The following is a 23,097-nucleotide window of genomic DNA, read 5'->3' as shown; positions in this document are numbered from 1 at the left end:
AGAGAATGACAGAGAGAAAGAAAGAGACAAGTGAGATTGAGAGCTGAGAGACACACACACAGGCAGAGGCAAATAAAGACAACATGGCAGCATGCTTATGGTATCTGGAACACATTTCAGGATTAATAACAAAAGCGGAATCTGCCACATTTTTCCACTGATTTGTCAGTTCCTTGAAGATTGCCTTTTGCTTGCATTGACACTAAGTAAAATTTATGAGGAGGAAAGCACTGTCATGCTAAACAGGCAGTGCTTAACTATGTTTGGTAACAAAGCACAAAAGATCATAACATAATGTCCTAAAGAAATCTGTTCCTGACATTGCTACAGGATTAAAATAGCTGTTAATTGGCCGGGCGCGGTGGCTCAAGCCTGTAATCCCAGCACTATGGGAGGCCGAGACAGGCGGATCACGAGGTCAGGAGATCGAGACCAGCCTGGCTAACACGGTGAAACCCCGTCTCTACTAAAAAAATACAAAAAACTAGCCGGACGAGGTGGCGGGCGCCTGTGGTCCCAGCTACTCGGGAGGCTGAGGCAGGAGAATGGCGTAAACCCGGGAGGCGGAGCTTGCAGTGAGCTGAGATCCGGCCACTGCACTCCAGCCTGGGTGACAGAGCGAGACTCCGTCTCAAAAAAAAAAAAAAAAAATAGCTGTTAATTTCCACAGGTTTAATTTTCCCAAGTTCCTGCCTGTTATCTCCTTATAAGTCACCTGCTTCTTGGTTTAAAGGACTGTGCTAAATTCTAAACATTCTATCGAATAACCAGTTTTTAAAAAATTTTATTGAGTTTACTTCTCCTTCTTTCTCTTCTATTATCAGTTGGATGGCCTTCTAAAGTCATTTCTCTTCTATTAGCATTTTCTCTGTTCCTCTTTATTCTAATCAACATCTACACATTTTGAAATATACAAACCCACAGTAAAATAACCAAAATAAACAAGGAAAAGCAGGCAGAACCTGAGCCTGGTACTGCAGGTTGTTGCTTTTTTGTCTCTCTCTTTTTTCTTTTTTTCAATTTCATATCTTCTTTTCTCTATTTTTTCAAGAAATGAAATTAAATGCACTACAGCTCCTCAGAAATGAGTAAATTCAAGACAATAGTTGAGTAACAATCTTTAGAAACAAAAATTTGTCTGAATTTAAAACTGTTAAGTTTCCATTTTCCCCAAACTAAATTGGTCAACTATGGGGAAAAAAGTAGTATGAAGCATTCTAACTTTTGATTTGAGTACAGACAACATGTTGGCTAATTTGTATTGATTATATCTGCCAATCTACATGCAATCACTTTTAAAAGCAGAGTCCTGTAATTTCTATAAAATGTCACCAATGCATTAAATACTTCGAAAACAGTCTTTGTAAATCAATCTGTACTTATTAGATTTATTTAAATGATAGCATTAGAGTTCCATGCCGAGATTTAATTTGGTTTAAAAATAACTCCCTACATGCAGAACACTTCCTAGGGTGGGAGAGGCTAGTTCCCAATTATTTTCATGCCTTCAGTACTAAAAGTGTTTAATGACTCACTTACCTGCAAGCTGTGAGTTGTCTGAAGACCTCTCTATTCAGTGGGATGCACACATTTTACTTAAGGCTATTTTATAGGGAAAAAAGGAAAGAGTGCAGAACCATAGCATTTTCCAATGAAATGAAAAGTAAAAAACCTTACCTGGTTCGTGTCAAAGGTATTATAAACTTGATCAATATGTTTATTGGCCTTCTGATTCAGACCTTGCAGACCCAAAAGTGTCTTAAATTCATGTAGTGTTTGCAGGCCGGATGGATATTCCGTCATAAATGTTCTGTACCACACATGGGTCGCTTGTGTAGGAACTGCTCTCTGATCACCAGCTATAGATTTGCCATTCCCCATCTTGACTCACAGTCTATAGCTTTTCCTCAGGTTGTTTTCACGTAAGTTTTCGCTGGATTTAGTCCCTTACTCCTCACTAAAACTGAAGGCTAACATATGCCCTGAGAAAGCTACTCTAAACCTCTTACAGCAACAAGCTAAATAAGAATAGAAAGCCAGTGAGATTAACTCATCTGCCCAGTTTTAAAACCAAGGTCACTTGGCACTTGGTAACTAACATGCTTACAGTCATGCAGAGACATAGTTTTTTGGGAATGGAAGAGGCAATATTTTAGAGAGGGTGACCCTTGTTATATTGTTAGCCATCAATTTTGCCTATATTATGGAGTGGTACAGTGGGTCTAATGGCAGGAACTTTGAGGTGCAATCAGGAAGCCTAGATTCTATGCTTTCTTCTACCACTTATTAACTACATTGAAACATTACTTACATTCTTGTCTGTTTCCTCATCTGTGAAATAGGAATAAAAGTATCTGCCTTTTCATACCTGAGTATTGTGAAGATAAATTTAGATGACATTTTTACATGAAAAAACCATACATTGAGTATTATTAAAAAGAAGTCTATGTATAAGAGAGAAAAATAGGTAGAGATAATCAAATAGTAGTAAGAAGAACTTCAGATGTCATAGTCAGATAAAGGGAACATACTGGGCTGTGTCTTCTGGTGGTGTTCTTCCATTCTCTCCCCCACCCTCTGTTCTTACCTTTTTCTGGTCTCTCAAGTATCTACACATGCCATTGGCCTGCAAGCTTTATCTCACTCCAGTTTTCTAATCTGGCTAATCTTGTCCTAACCAAGCCCCATTTGCCAATGAATTTAAGAACAGGGTCAATGGACCTAAGAACTGTATCCAAGGTCCAGTAGTGGAAATGAATGCTTTGTGTGGTCCTCAACCCATTTTGCTACCAACCATACTTAGAACTAGAAAACCCCAGGTGGAATATAATTCTGTTACTCCTGAATTATAGTTCCTTTTTGTTTTTGTTTTTGAGATGGAGTCTTGCTGTGTCGCTCAGGCTGGAGTATAGCGGTGCGATCTCGGCTCACTGCAAGCTCCGCCTCCCAGGTTCACATCATTCTCCTGTCTCAGCCTCCCGAATAGCTGGGACTACAGGTGCCCGCCACCATGCCCGGCTAATTTTTTGTATTTTTAGTAGAGATGGGGTTTCACCATGTTAGCTAGGATGATCTCGGTCTTCTGACCTTGTGATCCGCCTTGACCTCCCAAAGTGCTGGAATTACAGGTGTGAGTCACAGTGCCTGGTCTACAGTTCTCCTTTTCTAACCTCACTCAATTCTTTCTTTTATTTCCATTTTGGCCCAGTTCATACACCATACACCTGGTTTCTGTCTTTGTCCCTATTCCTTAGTCCTGACAATCTGTTTATTATAAAATCCTTGAATCCTAAGAAGGAGCCATCGGGGCCTAAATGAATTGCCTTGACCAGAAGTGGTGGTGGTTATGGTGAATATGGTTAATTTTGTTTCAAACATATCAGTGTAGACTCTCAGTGGGACATTTTGATGTCATAATTAGAGTTAAATAATAGGGCTGGGCACAGTGGCTCATGCCTGTGATCTCAGCACTTTGGGAGGCCAAGGTGGGTGGATCCCTTGAGGTCAGGAGTTCAAGACCAGCTTGGGCAACCTGGTGAAATCCCATTTCTACTAAAAATACAAAAATTAGCCGGGCATGGTGGCACATGCCTGTAATCGCAGCTACTCGGGAGACTGAGGCAAGAGAATCATTTGAACCCTGGAGGCGGAGGATGCAAGTGAGCTGAGATTGTGCCACTGCACTCCAGCCTGGGCGACAGTGAGACTCTGTCTTAAAAAAAAAAAAAAAAAGGTGAAAATAAGGTCATAAGTATGTGAAACTTATCATATCAATTTGAAAGAATTACCTGAAACATTAGAGTGAATGATATTCTTTTTTAGACAGCAAAAAGGACAAAGGGGAGACAGTGAGGACTCAGCCTCGAGATTATTCAGCTTGGAATGAGAGAAATATCCTGCTAGAATTTTCAAAAAGCATTCTTTGGGGAAGTCCCCTTTAAGATTCTTTCTAAAGGTCTGCCAGAGGATGCTCAGAGGCACTGACTTCTTATCATCATTAACATTTATTAATCACTAATTTTTAAATTAAAGAAAAAATGGATACAGATGATGGCAGAGGAAGGTAGAAAAAGTTTTCAAGGAGGCAAGAAAATCCTTTGAGGAAGGAAAACTTTGGATGGATCAAGAATATAAGGACCTGAGATCCAGAAACTGTTTCTTCATATAAATGTACTTTAAAGAAAATTGGCCAAGCACACTGGCTCACACCTGTAATCCCTGCACTTTGGGAGGCCAAGGTAGGCGGATCACCTGAGGTTGGGAGTTCGAGACCAGCCTGACCAACATGGCAAAACCCAGGCTCTACTAAAAATACACAATTAGTCGGGCATGGTGGTGTGGCACCTGTAATCCCAGCTACTCGGGAGGCTGAGGCAGGATAATCGCTTGAACCCGGGAGATGGAGGCTGCAGTGAGCGGAGATCTTGCCACTGTACTCCAATCTGGGCAACAGGAGTGAAACTCTGTCTCGAAAAAAGAAAAAAGAAACAAAAACAAAACCTGCATAATGATCATTTGCTGATGCAGAAAAAAACTTTAAGGTTATTTGTAAAATAAGAATTCTAATGTTAAATACAGTATTGAAGTCCAAAAATCAGGAGTCTTACTGTATAGAACATTAGCCAGTCATAAGATAATGGGAAAAAGCCTCCATTTATGATAGGCTAAAAAATAAATCTAACTGCAATAAACATAACTAGGAATGTGCAAGATGTATTTGAAGAAAATTTTTAAATGGTAGTATAGTCTTCAATGAAGACTTGAGGATATGCAAAGGCATATCTTGGTCTTGGGTAGAAAAACTTAAAAAACGTATCAGTTCTCTCTATATTAATCTGTGTTATCACCACAAACTCCCATCTAAAAAATAGAAATAGAATTTGAGGGGTAGTGGTGGCTACAAAATGTAATTCTGAGAATCAAGCATAAAAAAATACACAAAAACTTTTGAAAAATAAAATTATTAAGTAGCCCTACCAAAAACAACATGAATCTGGCATGAGAAAAGATGAAGCACTCAATGAAAAATAAATAGATTCTTTTTTTAACTAGGTTCAATTACAAATAAGAATTTAATATGCAGTAAAGGTGGTAAGACAGTAGGAAATAACTGATTATCAATGAATAATTCTGGTACAAAGCTATGGCTATGTGGAGATGCACACACATACACACACACACATACACACAAAGGATTTCTAACTTACTTCTCACTCCAAAATAAATTTTAGATGAATCATAGGTTTAACAATATAAATCACTATAAGAAAACAAAGCAAAATTGTTTTATAATTTTAGCATGGGAGAGTCCTCTCTAAATATGACCACAGAAACCATAAACAAAAGGAAATTCAATCATAATCTTTTAAAAAATCCCAGATGACTCAAAACACCATAAAAACAAAAACAAAAAGTTTGTTAGAAAATATCTGTAATAGGCCGGGCGCGGTGTCTCAAGCCTGTAATCCCAGCACTTTGGGAGGCCGAGACCATCCTGGCTAACACGGTGAAACCCCATCTCTAATAAAAAATACAAAAATCTAGCCAGGCGAAGTGGCGGGCGCCTGTAGTGCCAGCTACTCAGGAGGCTGAGGCAGGAGAATGGTGTAAATCCGGGAGGCGGAGCTTGCAGTGAGCTGAGATCCGGCCACTGCACTCCAGCCCAGGCGACAGAGCAGAGCAAGACTCCGTCTCAAAAAAAAAAAAAAGAAAAAGAAAATATCTGTAATATATATCACATAAAAAAGATAATATCCCTAATGTGAGGACAGTTCTTACAAATCAATAAGAAAAATACCCACCACCAAGTAGAAAAATTGACAAAGTCCAAATTTAAAAATCTGAATGACTTTTAAACATATGAAAAGATGCTCAATCACACTCAAAGTATAAGAAATGTATGTTCAAACTACAAGGATATACCACTTTTCACCTGTTTGATCAGCAAGATAAGAAAGTCTGGTAATCCACCAGGTAGGTGAAGGTGTGAGGAAACAGGAACTCACTGCTGTAGGAGTGTAGACTAACACAATTTTTTCAAAGTGCTATCAGGCAATATCTATTCATAATAAAATGCATATACCCTTTGATCCAGCAATTCGTTTGCTGAGACATTTGACAGACATAATTGTACCTGTGTGAACAAATTTATAAGGATATTCACTGTTGTGCATATGTAAATCCAAACGAACAATAAAAACCTAAACATGCATTGATAAGGAAATGGTTAAACAGATTTAGTATTTCCGTTGAATGAAATAATAAGGAGCAGTTGAAGATAATGAGAGGTTATCTCATTATCTCTCGATATATATGTATTATTACATGTACTGATCTCAATATGGAATGGTCTTGAAGGTATATTGAATGGAAAAAGCAACAGCCCCATCTTTTGGATGCTATTACATCCGTAGCTATAACTATATCATGATATATATGGTTTTACAGATATTGATTGCGGATAGATTTACAAGTAACTGGTAAAAACATGCCTCTTGAGAAGAGTACTTAAAAGTGGCTAAAGGCAAAAATGAAATAAAGAGTTTACCATATTCCATTTCCATGTTCCAGGCTTTTGCTATGTTCATATACATAAATTAAAATTATACAGTTTCACAAATGAATATTAAATGTTTTATTGTTTTTGTCTAAAGTTTCAGACATTTCTGAACAAAAAAAACAACCACTTATCAAGAAAAGTGTAAAAACATGCTTCTTTATGTATATGTAAATGTAAAACAACAATTTTTACATATGTGTAATATGTATACATATTATGCTTAGGAGATTTATTATTTTACTATGACAAAATAATAAAATTATATAAGCTATATCTCAGTTTTGAGAGGATTTGTATTTTCTGCTTTACTGAGTGTCGGCTATAGTGGAGAAAGGGCATAAAGTCTTTCTTTTTCAACATCTTCAAGAGGAGGTGAGTCTGTAGTCCTTTGCATATTGATTTTGAAAACATCTGCTTTTAAATTTTTTTAAGGAATAACAAAATTACAATAACAATATTTTAAGGAATAACAAAATTTAAGCTTGAAATTTTCATTTTTTTCAGTAGCTCACAAGAAAATTAGAGAACTCTAAATATTATTAATATTTCTGAAAGAAGAGGAAGATTTAGACAATAGGATTAGGGAATATATAAATTGTAAATTGGTCTCCATTTCTAGAGTGTACAATTTTCTTATTTGAAAAAAATTTCTTATTTCTTATTGTTAAACAGAATAGACTTTACAGTAACAACAAAAAAGAAAAAATTTTAAAAGAATCTTCCAATTTTCTTATCAGCATTTTTTAAAAGGGAATACCTTCTCTGACTTAATTTTCAGGAGTCTTTTCATTTTTTTTCTAAAGGGAGTCTATGTCTTGTATCTGTAGTTACTTTAAATTGTTCTGGAGGAGGGGATTATCTTCTTTAAGCAAAGCTTCTAAATAAGCGTCAATCTGCTCCAGGTCACCTTCTGGACCACCCTGGAAAAGAGAAGCAACAGTCACACCAGGGAACGAAGCTGTAGAGCTTATTCCTGTAATTTGGGCAGCTTCCTAACAGTCTTCCCTATGACGCATGCTGCAACAAAAGCCACCTTACATTTGAATCATGCTTTTAACCTTTCAAAATGTTTTCTCATTTAATGTCATTTTATGCTAACAAGTGGTTAGAAACTTGGTTCATTTTTTTATTCTTTAGTGGAAGTTAGTACAACTGTTTTTTCTCTTTTTAAAAAATTACTTGCTATATTCCTAAAGCCCCCTCAGTCTAATCTCATCCTTCTCTGTTACAGGCTGTCATCTCCTATTTTTAAAATTAACGAATCTTTAGTCTTATAGGCAAAAAATAGACAAGAAGCCAAATTTTGTCTTCTCTGTTTCTTCTATTTCCATTGCAGTGTCTCTTCCCTCAGCTCTTGGCTTTACTACCCTGGTCTGTCTCCTTCTCCTTGTCCTCCCTTTCTCTCTTTTACTCAGCTCCCTGTTGAGGCGATTTCATGCTCTCCTTTCCTGGGCTTCTTGATCCAATGAACAGTTAGACGTGTGTGTGTGGGGGGGGGAGGGGGGGTCTTCAAAAAGTTCATGGAAAATGCATATTATGAAAAAACTACGTAGGCACGGATTTCAAAATTTTTGAACAAAAATAAACTCACACTAAGTTGTTATGACATATTGGACCAGGATGTAGTTTGAGGCACTAAAAGGATAAGATGGCCAGTTTGAAAGAAGCCACTATCAGACCAACATGAATTCTGCTGCAATTGAAGCAAGAACAAAGATCAAATGTATGGTGAAGCTTGGGTGGAAGAATGGCAAAATTATTCACGCTTTATGAAAAGTTTATGGGGACAATATCCCCAACAGAGAGCCTATAACAGAAGGATGAGATTACTCAGGGAGCTATAGGACTATGGCAAGTAATTTTTAAAAACAGAGAAATCAGCAGTTTATACATGGATAACTTGAGAACGGATGAGATGATGTTGAAGAGGAAGCTGGCAGTGTCAGACTGTCCACATCCCTTTGCAAGGAAAAAGTTAATCTTGTTCATGCTCTTACTGGAGAAGATGGATAATTAATAGCAGAAACAATCGCCAACACCACAGACATCTCAAGTAGTTCAGCTAACACAATTCTGACTGAAAAATTAAACCTGAGCAAACTTTCCACTCAGTGGGTGCCAAAACCATTGTGCCTAGATCAGCTGCAGATAAGAGCAAAGCTTTCAATGGAAATTTTAGATAAATGGGATCACGATCCTGAAGGATTTCTTCAAAAAACTGTAACAGGAGATGAAATGTGGCTTTGCAAGTATGATCCTGAAGACAAAGCAATGGCTACCTAGAGGTGGAAGAGGTCCAGTCAAAGCAACAGTGGTCGGTCAAGAGCAAAGGTCATGACAACAGTTTTTTGGGATACCCAGGGCATTTTGCTTGTTGACTTTCTTGAGGGCCAAAGAACAATAACACCAGCTTATTATAATGGTGTTTTGAGCAAGTTAGCCAAAGCTTTCATAGAAAAACGCCTGGGAAAGATTCATCAGAGAGTCCTCTTCCACCATGACAATGTTCCTGCTTATTCCTCTCATCAAACAAGGGCAATTTTGTGAGAGTTTTGACAGGAAATCATTAGGCATACCTTATTGTCCTGATCTGACTCCTTCTGACTTCTTTTTAAAAAATCTTTAAAAAAAATCTGTAAAGGGCATCCATTTTTCTTTAATAACGTAAAAAAGACTGCATTGACATGGTTAAATTCCAAGAACTTTAGATCTTTAGAGATGGACTAAAAGGCTGCTGCCATTGTTTACATAAGTGTCTTGACCTTGATGGAGATTATGTTGAAAAATAAAGTTTACATTTTTACTTTTAGCTTTTAATCCCATTTTTCCACAAACTGCTTGAGCTCCCCTTTAATGTTCCCTCTTGGCTGACTGATCTAAATCTCATTCCCTTGGGCCCAACTATGGGATCAACTAACTCTCCAACTGAGCGGATAGATAAGAGGATTTTTTAGGAAGGGCCTTTCAGAAGCAATCCCAGCACTAAGTGTCTAGCACCATTAACCTCGCCTCCGCATCTCTTCTCTGGTTCCATAAAATGTGCTTCAGCTTTACTCCCTCTACCATAGATTTGCTCTAACAAGGCTGGATTGTACTGAGTTCCAGCTTTTGACTGGGATACTGTTCCTACAGATGGATTACAATGATGCTGATATTTACCTTGACTTCCAAATATTCGCTGACCCTGAAGAATGCCCTGTGACCCTGACACAAAGCACTTCTCGTCCTGTTAGATATAATCTGATCTTTTGGCTATTATCCTCTGCCTGGTGGACTAAACTTCTTCCAGGATGCTACATTATTTCCATGCTCGGCTTCTTCATGTGCCTGCCCCACCTCTATCTGCTCTGGGTCCCTCATCTTGATTCTCTGCTGTACTCTACTGCAGTGGCTCTGGCAATCAGAGACTGTGAAACAGAACTTTCATGTGGGGGGATGAGAGTAATACATTTGGGCAGGAGCCCTTTAAGTGCCTCTCCACTGAGACTAGGCAAAAGAGTTTCATACTCTGCTGGCTGAAGCCCTTCACCTGCCTACCAAACTTTATGAATACAGTAAATTAAATTAGTATGGTTACTCTGGCTGCTGCTTAAGAACCTAGAGGTTTGGCAGAGTCGTAGTAAATGATTATTCTTTCAGTTTTTCTTAGCCAAATGTGGATTTGCTATTATGAACGTCAATTATTTTATAAACTTGTTTAATAGTCAGGAAGTGGTATTCAATCTCTAGGATACAGAATTTCTTTGGTCTTTCTAGTTTACTTGTTAGTGAAACAATAATCGTCACTGAAACACTACCATGTGATACGAAAGAACACAGAGTTTCTACATGTTCTAATATATGCTTTCACAATTCATTTATTTAGGCTTTTGAAATCCTTATGTGGAGAGAAAAGGCTGACTTAAGTGACTTGTCCAGGTCAGTAAGTGAATGACAATGTTAAGAGAAGTTAGATGAGTTCTCGTTCCGTAGAGTCTACTCCTACTGTCAAATACAACTTTTTCACTCACCGCTTGAAGTTTCTGCAACAACAGTACCAGTTTTATACGAAGATTCTTCAGCTTATCCTCAGAGATTTTTCTTTTATTTTCACATTGCCCCAGAGAGATTTCATTATGTATGCCTCTTGTATTGGAATCATAGATAATGGACTGCAATTTCCTCTTTATTTTTTTTTCATATTGGACCATATAAGTATTCTGTATCTGGGAATGTTTTAAAAACAGTTTTAGCATGTTTTTAAAATATTACTTTCCCCCTAGTATCACTAGACAATTTCATATTCCAACTGCCTACATGTACCAAGTGTCAATTTTGTAGGTAAGTACTACAGGTGGTCTAAATTTAGGAAATGTTGATACCCTTAAGGAACTTACATACACTCTGATGGAAGACTTAGAAGAGAAAAATGTAAAATATTTCAGTAAATGTAATTATGAGGAGGAAAGAGACACATGACCGTGAGCTTGGAGACCTCTGCTCTGGAATGAAGAAGAAACCTCATAAAGGTTGAATCTGTTCTCCCAATGGTGATCACCAGATTAATTAAGGCACAAAGTGAGCAGGTGCCTGTGACTCTCTCTCCGCAGCACCAATAATTCACAGGCAATGACAGAATGGCCCACCACTTGGGGCTGTCTGGCAGATGATGTAGTGTTACTTGTAAGGCAAGGCTGTAGCATCCAGAAAGCACAGAAACTACATAAAGAGGAATTCCTGTTCTCACTCTCTTGGGGTTCCTTACCATGATACAAAAAGTACAGGCAGTTATGTATATGACCCTCATTAATTGAAGAATCTTGGTTGTTTTCCAAAATTTCATGCTGTGCCTGAGGCACTCATGAAGTAGAAAGAGGTAATGGAGAGGCCAAATGCTTCAGTTTCAGAATGACATTAATTGCTTGTATAAACATTTCTAGAAGGCCAAGTGATATTCTGAGAAAAGAGATACCGGGCAAATCCCACTTTGATAAGCATTTGGATGTTTATGTAATAAGGAGATTTCTGTGTTCTAATATTACTGGGTTGCCAAGAAAGTTGTAAAGTAACCTCATTTGTCTTTTGGGCCTACCTTTCCCTCTTCAGACCCTCCACTACATTGACTATGTGCAGACCCTTCTCTGATGTCCACATCATCTCCTTTAGCATTCACTGACTTCACAAGTTTCCCCTTTTTCTACAAAATCCTTTACACAAGCAAGTGAAAATCCCTACATATAGGAAATTCTGTTTAATAAATATTCACTAACTAGTTCCTAACTTGAAAGCACTGCATTTGATTATAGATGATGTGGAGATATATAAGGTACAGTCTTTGCCCTCAAGAACTCTCTAGTCTACAGCATGAGATAATACAAGTGTGCAAATAAATCTTATGGAAGATAAGGACCTTGTGCCCACAAGTAAGGCACTAAATAGCAGGGATTCAGGACAGCAGATAATGCAGCACTCACAGCAAGGGAATTTCAAACACATGGGTAAATCCTGCCTTGAAACCCAGGCTACATTTAAAGATCCTGGAAGGGAATCCACTTTTGAACATCTTTAATTCAACCTATAAGCTGATGCCTTAAAACTAAGGCAACCACCACCTCCGCCAGGAAGCTTCATAGATGCTTCCTATAGAGGCTGCAGGCAAACCCAGGGAGAGACATCTACTGCCTGAAGGTGGAGTAGGAGGAATAATCCAACTCAGCTGGAATAAGGAGAACAGCGTTACATACAGTTCACATGTCACTAGCCACTTACAGTTTTCAGAACTCTAGAATGTTATAGCTTTTGCCATGCTGAATAATAGTCAGAAAACACTTTTTGCATAAAAATAAAAGCCACAGTAAAATAAACCAAAACAAATCAAAGATAAATATCAAAGATGGCAAACATTATGGAAATATTATTTGAAAAAACAACAGTATTGCTCAAATCAGCCATAAAAAGGAACCTGCTATTGACACACTTAAATGGACCTGAAGTGATGCTGAATAACAAGGCAATTGTCAAATGACACATACATATGATTCAATTTCTACAGCATTCCTGAAAAGACAAAGCGATAGAGATGGAGAACAGATTAGTGGATGCCAGGAGTTAGAGTTGACTGTGGAAGGGCTGAGTGGATATGACTATAAAAAGGCAGCATAAGGGAGATACTTATGGTAATGAGAATTCTGCATCCTGATTTCGGTAATGGTTATACAAACTTCCATGTATGATGAAATGACATAGAACTATACATACACATTTTACCAAATTCAATTTCCTCGTTTTGATATCGTACCATAATTATGCATAATTATGTACTGGAGGAAACCGGGCGATGAGTACACAGGACCTCTCTGTACTGTTTTTGCAACTTCCTATGAATCTATAATTATTTTGAAATTAAAAGAAAGAAGCAAAAACAAAAAGCCTCGACACTATTAATATGAGATGAGATCAAGAATGTTTAATATAGTACACTACAAAGTCATTCAGTCTCTGAAAGTTTACCTTTTAGTAACCAGTAAACTATGTTTTTGTCAAATACTACAGGCCAGCTTTTTGGTTTACTCTCCTGCCTTGCTCTCCAGGAGGTTCTGCTAACCTCTCCAGGAAGTTTCTATGAAAGGTAACCATTTTGACAACTTTTCAAGCTCAGTGTAAAAGGACATCTAGTTGTATTAGCTTTTTTTTGTGTTAACATTTTAATTAAGGTGAGAAAATAATTGTAGCAAGATGAGAGGCTTAGTTCTGCTGGTTAAACCCACTCTTGTAGAGGTATCTGCAGATCACAAACCAAATTCTTTCCGAACTACGTTAATTCAGAATGGAATTAGGATTTGAAAGAAAGGATATTTAACTGAGATTTTAATTTTCTGCCTTGAATTCAAAGAGCAGGAGCTCTAGCAGTTTCGCAGCTCCAAAATTGTAATGAGTTTGTGCAAAGTAAGGAAGGCCTACAACATCTATAGATTTTGTAGCATACAAACAGGAATATTCATTTAAGTGTTTATGTTGGCAGGCACTAAAGCAGAAACAGTCGACTGTGATTCAACATGTAACTATGAAGATCCAGATGCATTCAAAGGCACTGGTTGCATGCTGCTAGAATATAGAGTTTGATGACAGGATTATTAACTTCAAGGATTCTATCATCTAACTGAGGAGAAAATGAAATATAATAAACTATTACAAGGTAGAAATGTTAATTAATGCTAAACAAAGTTTTAACTTTCTCCCAGAACACAGAGAGGTCAAGATTAATCTCTCATGGAGAAACTGAGAGTCTTCACGTAAAAGATAATATTGACCAAGCTCAATGGGGAAGGATTTCAAGAGGCCGACTGTGTATTGGGAGAGTGGATAGGAGTATTTTGGGGAATATCAGGAGGGAAAAGGCTCAGGGGTAGACCAGTGTAAGTAAGTTGGAACAACTTTGGGGCACTCATTTTAGCTGGAACAGACGGCTTCTGAGGAACGAATAAAAGATGATGGTTTGAGTCAGGTGATGCAGGACCACCAATGCCATTACGAATCAGCTACTACTACAATAGTAGTTATGAAAACCACGGTTGTGACCAAGGAAGCATGTGACTTATGTAAGTTTCTCCTATGCTGTGATGTGGCTCTCTTCATTAAATGTACACACCTTCAGTCAAGTTGTTCTGTGTTTCGCTTACAAGATCTCATTTCAACAGGAACTTCTGGTCTCCTGACTGTTTATCTTGCTTTGATTTTTTGAACCCGACTTGCCCTGCATGTTAAGGGGATACTGCTCATCATCTACACTAACACTGTTCACCCTGAATAAACACGTATCTTATTCACTCTGGCTCCATTACTAATGGTGTAGACGTTGGAAAAAATATTTAGAGGCAGGGGGGCGGAGCAAGATGGCCGAATAGGAACAACTCCAGTCTCCAGCTCCCAGCGTGAGCAACACAGAAGACAGGTGGTTTCTGCATTTTCAACTGAGGTACTGGGTACATCTCACTAGGGAGTGCTGGACAATCGGTGCTGGTCAGCCGCTGCAGCCCGACCAGCGAGAGCTGAAGCAGGGCGAGGCATCGCCTCACCTGGGAAGCGAAAGGGGGAAGGGAATGCCTTTCCTAGCCAGGGGAAATGAGACACACAACACCTGGAAAACTGGGTAACTCCCACCCCAATACTGCGCTTTACCAAGGGTCTTAGCAAACGGGCACACCAGGAGATTTTATCTCACACCTGGCCGGGAGGGTCCCACACCCACAGAGCCTCCCTCATTGCTAGCACAGCAGTCTGCGATCTAACGGCAAGACAGCAGCAAGGCTGGGGGAGGGGCGCCCGCCATTGCTGAGGCTTAAGTAGGTAAACAAAGCCGCGGGGAAGCTCGAACTGGGTGGAGCTCACAGCAGCTCAAAGAGGCCTGCCTGTCTCTGTAGACTCCACCTCTGAGGAGAGGGCACAGCTAAACAACACAACAACAACAACAACAACAAAAAGCAGAAACCTCTGCAGACGTAAACAACTCTGACAGCTTTGAAGAGAGCAGTGGATCTCCCAACATGGAGGTTGAGATCTGAGAACGGACAGACTGCCTGCTCAAGTGGGTCCCTGATCCCTGAGCAGTCTAACTGGGAAACATCCCCCACTAGGGGCAGACTGACAGCCCACACCTCACACGGTGGAGTGAACCCCTGAGAGGAAGCTTCCAAAGCAAGAATCAGACAGGTACTCTCGCTGTGCAGCAATATTCTATCTTCTGCAGCCTCTGCTGCTGATACCCAGGCAAACAGGGTCTGGAGTGGACCTCAAGCAATCTCCAACAGACCTACAGCTGAGGGTCCTGACTGTTAGAAGGAAAACTAACAAACAAGAAGGACACCCACACCAAAACCCCATCAGTACGTCACCATCATCAAAGACCAGAGGCAGATAAAACCACAAAGATGGGGAAAAAGCAGGGCAGAAAAGCTGGAAATTCAAAAAATAAGAGCGCATCTCCCCCTGCAAAGGAGCGCAGCCCTTCACCAGCAACGGATCAAAGCTGGTCGGAGAAGGACTTTGATGAGATGAGAGAAGAAGGCTTCAGTCCATCAAACTTCTCAGAGCTAAAGGAGGAATTACGTACCCAGCGCCAAAGAAACTAAAAATCTTGAAAAAAGAGTGGAAGAATTGACAGCTAGACTAATTAATGCAAAGAAGGTCATAAACGAAATGACAGAGATGAAAACCATGACACGAGAAATACGTGACAAATGCACAAGCTTCAGTAACTGACTCGATCAACTGGAAGAAAGAATATCAGCAATTGAGGATCAAATGAATGAAATGAAGCGAGAAGAGAAACCAAAAGAAAAAAGAAGAAAAAGAAATGAACAAAGCCTGCAAGAAGTATGGGATTATGTAAAAAGACCAAATCTGCATCTGATTGGGGTGCCTGAAAGTGAGGGGGAAAACGGAACCAAGTTGGAAAACACTCTTCAGGATATCATCCAGGAGAACTTCCCCAACCTAGTAGGGCAGGCCAACATTCAAATTCAGGAAATACAGAGAACGCCACAAAGATACTCATCGAGAAGAGCAACTCCAAGGCACATAATTGCCAGATTCACCAAAGTTGAAATGAAGGAAAAAATCTTAAGGGCGGCCAGAGAGAAAGGTCGGGTTACCCACAAAGGGAAGCCCATCAGACTAACAGCAGATCTCTCGGCAGAAACTCTACAAGCCAGAAGACAGTGGGGGCCAATATTCAACGTTCTTAAAGAAAAGAATTTTAAACCCAGAATTTCATATCCAGCCAAACTAAGTTTCATAAGTGAAGGAGAAATAAAATCCTTTACAGATAAGCAAATGCTTAGAGATTTTGTCACCACCAGGCCTGCCTTACATGAGACCCTGAAGGAAGCACTAAACATGGAAAGGAACAACCGGTACCAGCCATTGCAAAAACATGCCAAAATGTAACGACCATCGAGGCTAAGAAGAAACTACATCAACTAACAAGCAAAATAACCAGTTAATATCATAATGGCAAGATCAAGTTCACACATAACAATATTAACCTTAAATATAAATGGACTAAATGCTCCAATTAAAAGACACAGACTGGCAAACTGGATAAAGAGTCAAGACCCATCAGTCTGCTGTATTCAGGAGACCCATCTCACATGCAGAGACATACATAGGCTCAAAATAAAGGGATGGAAGGAAGATCTACCAAGCAAATGGAGAACAAAAAAAAGCAGGGGTTGCAATCCTAGTCTCTGATAAAACAGACTTTAAACCATCAAAGATCAAAAGAGACAAAGAAGGCCATTACATAATGGTAAAGGGATCAATTCAACAGGAAGAGCTAACTATCCTAAATATATATGCACTCAATACAGGAGCACCCAGATTCATAAAGCAAGTCCTTAGAGACTTACAAAGAGACTTAGACTCCCATACAATAATAATGGGAGACTTCAACACCCCACTGTCAACATTAGACAGATCAACGAGACACAAAGTTAACAAGGATATCCAGGAATTGAACTCATCTCTGCAGCAAGCAGACCTAATAGACATCTACAGAACTCGCCACCCCAAATCATCAGAATATACATTCTTCTCAGCACCACATCACACTTACTCCAAAATTGACCACATAGTTGGAAGTAAAGCACTCCTCAGCAAATGTACAAGAACAGAAATTATAACAAACTGTCTATCAGACCACAGTGCAATCAAACTAGAACTCAGGACTAAGAAACTCAATCAAACCACTCAACTACATGGAAACTGAATAACCTGCTCCTGAATGACTACTGGGTACATAACGAAATGAAGGCAGAAATAAAGATGTTCTTTCAAACCAATGAGAACAAAGATACAACATACCAGAATCTCTAGGACACATTTAAAGCAGTGTGTAGAGGGAAATTTATAGCACTAAATGCCCACAAGAGAAAGCTGGAAAGATCTAAAATTGACACTCTAACATCACAATTAAAAGAACTAGAGAAGCAAGAGCAAACACATTCAAAAGCTAGCAGAAGGCAAGAAATAACTAAGATCAGAGCAGAACTGAAGGAGATAGAGATACAAAAAACCCTCTAAAAAATCAATGAATCCAGGAGTTGGGTTTTTGAAAAGATCAACAAAATTGACAGACTGCTAGCAAGACTAATAAAGAAGAAAAGAGAGAGGAATCAAATAGATGCAATAAAAAATGATAAAGGGGATATCACCACCGACTCCACAGAAATACAAACTACCATCAGAGAATACTGTAAACACCTCTACGCAAAGAAACTGGAAAATCTAGAAGAAATGGATAATTTCCTGGACACTTACACTCTCCCAAGACTACACCAGGAAGAAGCTGAATCCCTGAATAGACCAATAGCAGGCTCTGCAATTGAGGCAATAATTAATAGCCTACCAACCAAAAAAAGTCCAGGACCAGATGGATTCACAGCTGAATTCTACCAGAGGTACAAGGAGGAGCTGGTACCATTCCTTCTGAAACTATTCCAATCAATAGAAAAAGAGGGAATCCTCCCTAACTCATTTTATGAGGCCAACATCATCCTGATACCAAAGCCTGGCAGAGACACAACAAAAAAAGAGAATTTTAGACCAATATCCCTGATGAACATCGATGCAAAAATCCTCAATAAAATACTGGCAAACTGGATCCAGCAGCACATCAAAAAGCTTATCCACCATGATCAAGTGGGCTTCATCCCTGGGATGCAAGGTTGGTTCAATATACGCAAATCAATAAACGTAATCCAGCATATAAACAGAACCAAAGACAAAAACCACATGATTATCTCAATAAATGCAGAAAAGGCCTTTGACAAAATTCAACAGCCCTTCATGCTAAAAACACTCAATAAATTCGGTATTGATGGAATGTATCTCAAAATAATAAGAGCTATTTATGACATACCCACACCCAATATCATACTGAATAGGCAAAAACTGGAAAAATTCCCTTTGAAAACTGGCACAAGACAGGGATGCCCTCTCTCACCACTCCTATTCAACATAGTGTTGGAAGTTATGGCTAGGGCAATCAGGCAAGAGAAAGAAATAAAGGGTATTCAATTAGGAAAAGAAGAAGTCAAATTGTCTCTGTTTGCAGATGACATGATTGTATATTTAGAAAACCCCATTGTCTCAGCCCAAAATCTCCTTAAGCTGATAAGCAACTTCAGCAAAGTCTCAGGATACAAAATTAATGTGCAAAAATCACAAGCATTCTTATACACTAGTAACAGTCAAACAGAGAGCCAAATCATGAATGAACTTCCATTCACAATTGCTTCAAAGAGAATAAAATACCTAGGAATCCAACTTACAAGGGATGTCAAGGACCTCTTCAAGGAGAACTACAAACCACTGCTCAGTGAAATCAAAGAGGACACAAACAAATGGAAGAACATACCATGCTCATGGATAGGAAGAATCAGTATCATGAAAATGGCCATACTGCCCAAGGTCATTTATAGATTCAATGCCATCCCCATCAAGCTACCAATGACTTTCTTCACAGAATTGGAAAAAACTGCTTTAAAGTTCATATGGAACCAAAAAAGAGCCCGCATTGCCAAGACAATCCTAAGTCAAAAGAACAAAGCTGGAGGCATCATGCTACCTGACTTCAAACTATACTACAAGGCTACAGTAACCAAAACAGCATAGTACTGGTACCAAAACAGAGATATAGACCAATGGAACAGAACAGAGCCCTCAGAAATAATACCACACATCTACAGCCATCTGATCTTTGACAAACCTAACAAAAACAAGAAATGGGGAAAGGATTCCCTATTTAATAAATGGTGCTGGGAAAACTGGCTAGCCATAAGTAGAAAGCTGAAACTGGATCCTTTCCTTACTCCTTATATGAAAATTAATTCAAGATGGATAAGAGACTTAAATGTTAGACCTAATACCATAAAAACCCTAGAAGAAAACCTAGGTAATACCATTCAGGACATAGGCATGGGCAAGGACTTCATGTCTAAAACACCAAAAGCAACGGCAGCAGAAGCCAAAATTGACAAATGGGATCTAATTAAACTAAAGAGCTTCTGCACAGCAAAAGAAACTACCATCAGAGTGAACAGGCAACCCATAGAGTGGGAGAAAATTTTTGCAATCTACTCATCAGACAAAGGGCTAATATCCAGAACCTACAAAGAACTCAAACAAATTTACAAGAAAAAAACAACCCCATCAAAAAGCGGGCAAAGGATATGAACAGACATTTCTCAAAAGAAGACATTCATACAGCCAACAGACACATCAAAAAATGCTCATCATCACTGGCCATCAGAGAAATGCAAATCAAAACCACAATGAGATACCATCTCACACCACTTAGAATGGCAATCATTAAAAAGTCAGGAAACAACAAGTGCTGAAGAGGATGTGGAGAAATAGGAACACTTTTACACTGTTGGTGGGATTGTAAACTAGTTCAATCATTATGGAAAACAGCATGGTGATTCCTCAAGGACCTAGAACTAGAAGTACCATATGACCCAGCCATCCCATTACTGGGTATATACCCAAAGGATTATAAATCATGCTGCTATAAAAACACATGCACACATATGTTTATGGCGGCACTATTCACAATAGCAAAGACTTGGAACCAACCCAAATGTCCATCAGTGACATACTGGATTAAGAAAATGTGGCACATATACACCATGGAATACTATGCAGCCATAAAAAAGGATGAGTTTGTGTCCTTTGTAGGGACATGGATGCAGCTGGAAACCATCATTCTCAGCAAACTATCACAAGAACAGAAAACCAAACACCGCATGTTCTCACTCATAGGTGGGAACTGAACAATGAGATCACTTGGACTCGGGAAGGGGAACATCACACACCAGGGCCTATCATGGGGAGCGGGGAGCGGGGAGGGGAGTGATTGCATTGGGAGTTGTACCTGATGTAAATGACGAGTTGATGGGTGCTGACGAGTTGATGGGTGCAGCACACCAACATGGCACAAGTATACATATGTAACAAACCTGCATGTTATGCACATGTACCCTAGAACTTAAAGTATAATAATAATAAAATAAAATAAAATAAAAATATTTAGAGGCAGATATAAAAGGGTATATATAAGCTTGGATAAACAGCTATATGACAGTATAATTCTTAGCACATTTCTAAGTTTTACAGTGTATTCAAATCAGAGTCCCCTAGCCAGTAAATGGAGAGCTACAGGAAGATCCAGGAGCCTTACTGATAAGCTCCTCAAGCTGACTGCCACAGACTTTCAGTTGGGACAATGAATTCCTGGTGGCTCAACAAGCCAACCCGTCTACCACACACACCCCACATAAATACATCACTGTCAGCATCTCCTCCATATATGTCTCATGATGTAATGTCAGGTCTCCAGTCAGTTAAAAATAATTCTTCTACACCAACAGGCTGAGAAGTTGTAATATACTTACTGCAAGTAATACATGTGACCTCTATCACAAAGATGAAGTATTAAAGTCTGGATGAGAATAAGATGAAATAGCCAGGTGTGGTGGTACAAGCCTGTAATCCTAGCCACTCTGAGGCTAAGCCAGGAGGATTGCTTGAACCCCTGAGTTCAAGACCAGCCTGGGCAATGTAGCAAGATCCTATTTCAAGACAAAAACAAGCAACACAAAAATAGAGGGGGTGGGCAAAAAAAGTTGAAAACAAAAGTAGAATGAAAAGAACTTTGGAGTGGGAAAATCAGGGTTCCAATTCTGAATCTGATCATGACACTGGAATATTATTTTTCTGAATCTCTATTTCCTCATTACTGAAAGAGATAGTGGTACCTACCTACCAAAGTTGTGAGGATAAATGAGTTAATGCAGAAAAGACCTAGTTCAGTGCCTGGCTCTAGTGGCTCTCAATCAATTAATCCCAGTTTTACATTATTGATGAAAATAATATTAGTGGTAGGACAGCATCAAAATATACTGAAAGTAAACTTTGTCTTTTATTCTTGTTAGGAAATGTTGACAAGTAACTCTTCAAACTGAAAATGTTCAGTTACTACTTTTTCAGCAAAATGTTACTCAGAAAATAAATTCACTTTTTAGTTGAACAGTAATGGGAGACCAATAACTACACCTCCCCTTTCATTTCCAGTTGTTTATCACCATCCAGTTGATAGAAACATCAAAGGCAAACCTATCAACAAGGGTTGTTAAATTTAGGCCCAGTCTGAACTTTAAATACCATGTGATACAGTCTTTGTAAGAAAGAATATGGTTTAGGTTCTACTTGTCAAGTTTGCCTCGTCGTATGTCTTTGGGGAACTTACTTCACCATTCTTTTTCAATTATAAAAGAAGAATATTCAGATGTCTTCTATTATAACTGCTTCTTGGACTTTTGGCTAAGATAAAATGTGAATGTACTCCATTACCTATAAAAACTATGAGGCAGTGTCTCTGCTCAGAGTCATTCTTTGCACAACTCCAAGAAGTGCCAGTCACCTCTTAATCTTTACAGATTTTCATGTTATGAGAGCTTTCCAAAGATGGCTGTAAACATAAGCATACAGAAGAAGATGCTAATGTTTGCACTAATGATGGAGCTGGTGGCTAGGTGACAAAGCACAGGTAAAGTGTCAACAAAGACCCAACATTTCAGTCTTGGCTACTCTGGCCTGTGCGATGAATCTGGGAACCTTCATGGCCATCCTGGCTCTAACATTCATCCCCTATGTCAGCTTGGCCAAGTTCACAACTTGGAGTCCCAGGGTTTTTTTTTTTTTAAGAGTAAAATAAGGGATTTGAGGGCGTATGATTTTTTGAGATATTTCTGTAGTAGAACTGAAGGCTACTCTGGACTCTTTCTCCCCCAGGAAATCCTTAAGGACCAGATACACAGCATTATTTGATAACTGTTAAAAAAAATCTACCCAGAGAAAGAGAAAGGTTGTAAGGAAATACACAAAAATATTAGTATCAGTGATCTTGGAATGGTTTGAGGCTATGGATGAATTTTTAAAAACTGTTTTTACTTCTTAGATTAGCATTAATTACCTTTATGTCTACTTTTAGAATGGAAAAATCACTAACTTAAAAAACTATTGCTAAGGTACTTAAAAAACTCAGAGATATCAAATTGTTTGAAATAATTTAAAACTTTAAAATTTATGCTTCAGTCTAGCATTTTGAGGATTCAGTGAAAATATTTCTTAAAAGCTCAGGCTGTCCTGTTTCCTATTCAAGATACAGTCCTACTCCAAGTGTTTCATAGCTTTATGTTATAGAAATGTTAGTATTTTAAAATTCAAAAAGATGTTGCTTTATGACATCTGATATGCTATACATTAATCTAAGTCTCGATAAGTGAATGCAAATTTGATTTCCTTTCAAACCTAACATTTGGAAATGTACAGTATTTATCCTTTGGAACACAGGATCATTTAGAATATAAATGGTGATACTGAAAGGACACTTACCTGGTTGAAACACATTTTCAGCTTTTTGTTTATATGCTCTGGGCACTGCTCCAGCTGTTTTCATAAATGATAATAGAACAGGATATTAGCTTTTAGAGAATTTG

General features: G+C 38.7%; 2 protein-coding genes across 3 annotated transcripts in view; both read right to left on the bottom strand.

Moving 5' to 3' along the window:
• Positions 1–2,213, bottom strand: part of GUCA1C (guanylate cyclase activator 1C) — a 48,384-nt gene extending 46,171 nt beyond the window's left edge. For both annotated transcript variants that reach the window (XM_033200445.1, XM_033200434.1), the window contains exon 1: positions 1,678–2,213. In XM_033200445.1, coding sequence (XP_033056336.1) covers positions 1,678–1,881 — 204 coding nt within the window. In that variant the 5' untranslated portion in view covers positions 1,882–2,213. The remainder of the gene's footprint in view (positions 1–1,677) is intronic.
• Positions 2,214–6,689: 4,476 nt separating this feature from the next.
• MORC1 (MORC family CW-type zinc finger 1) overlaps positions 6,690–23,097 on the bottom strand; it is a 177,090-nt gene continuing 160,682 nt past the window's right edge. The window contains 5 exon segments of the mRNA XM_033211353.1: positions 6,690–7,353; positions 7,355–7,395; positions 7,398–7,479; positions 10,570–10,764; positions 22,994–23,047. Coding sequence (XP_033067244.1) covers positions 7,327–7,353; positions 7,355–7,395; positions 7,398–7,479; positions 10,570–10,764; positions 22,994–23,047 — 399 coding nt within the window. The 3' untranslated portion in view covers positions 6,690–7,326.

The sequence above is a fragment of the Trachypithecus francoisi genome, unplaced genomic scaffold (genome assembly GCF_009764315.1).
Source record: "Trachypithecus francoisi isolate TF-2019V2 unplaced genomic scaffold, Tfra_2.0 Lachesis_group0, whole genome shotgun sequence".
Lineage (NCBI taxonomy): Eukaryota > Metazoa > Chordata > Mammalia > Primates > Cercopithecidae > Trachypithecus > Trachypithecus francoisi.
This window is presented reverse-complemented; position numbering and strand designations above follow the sequence as displayed.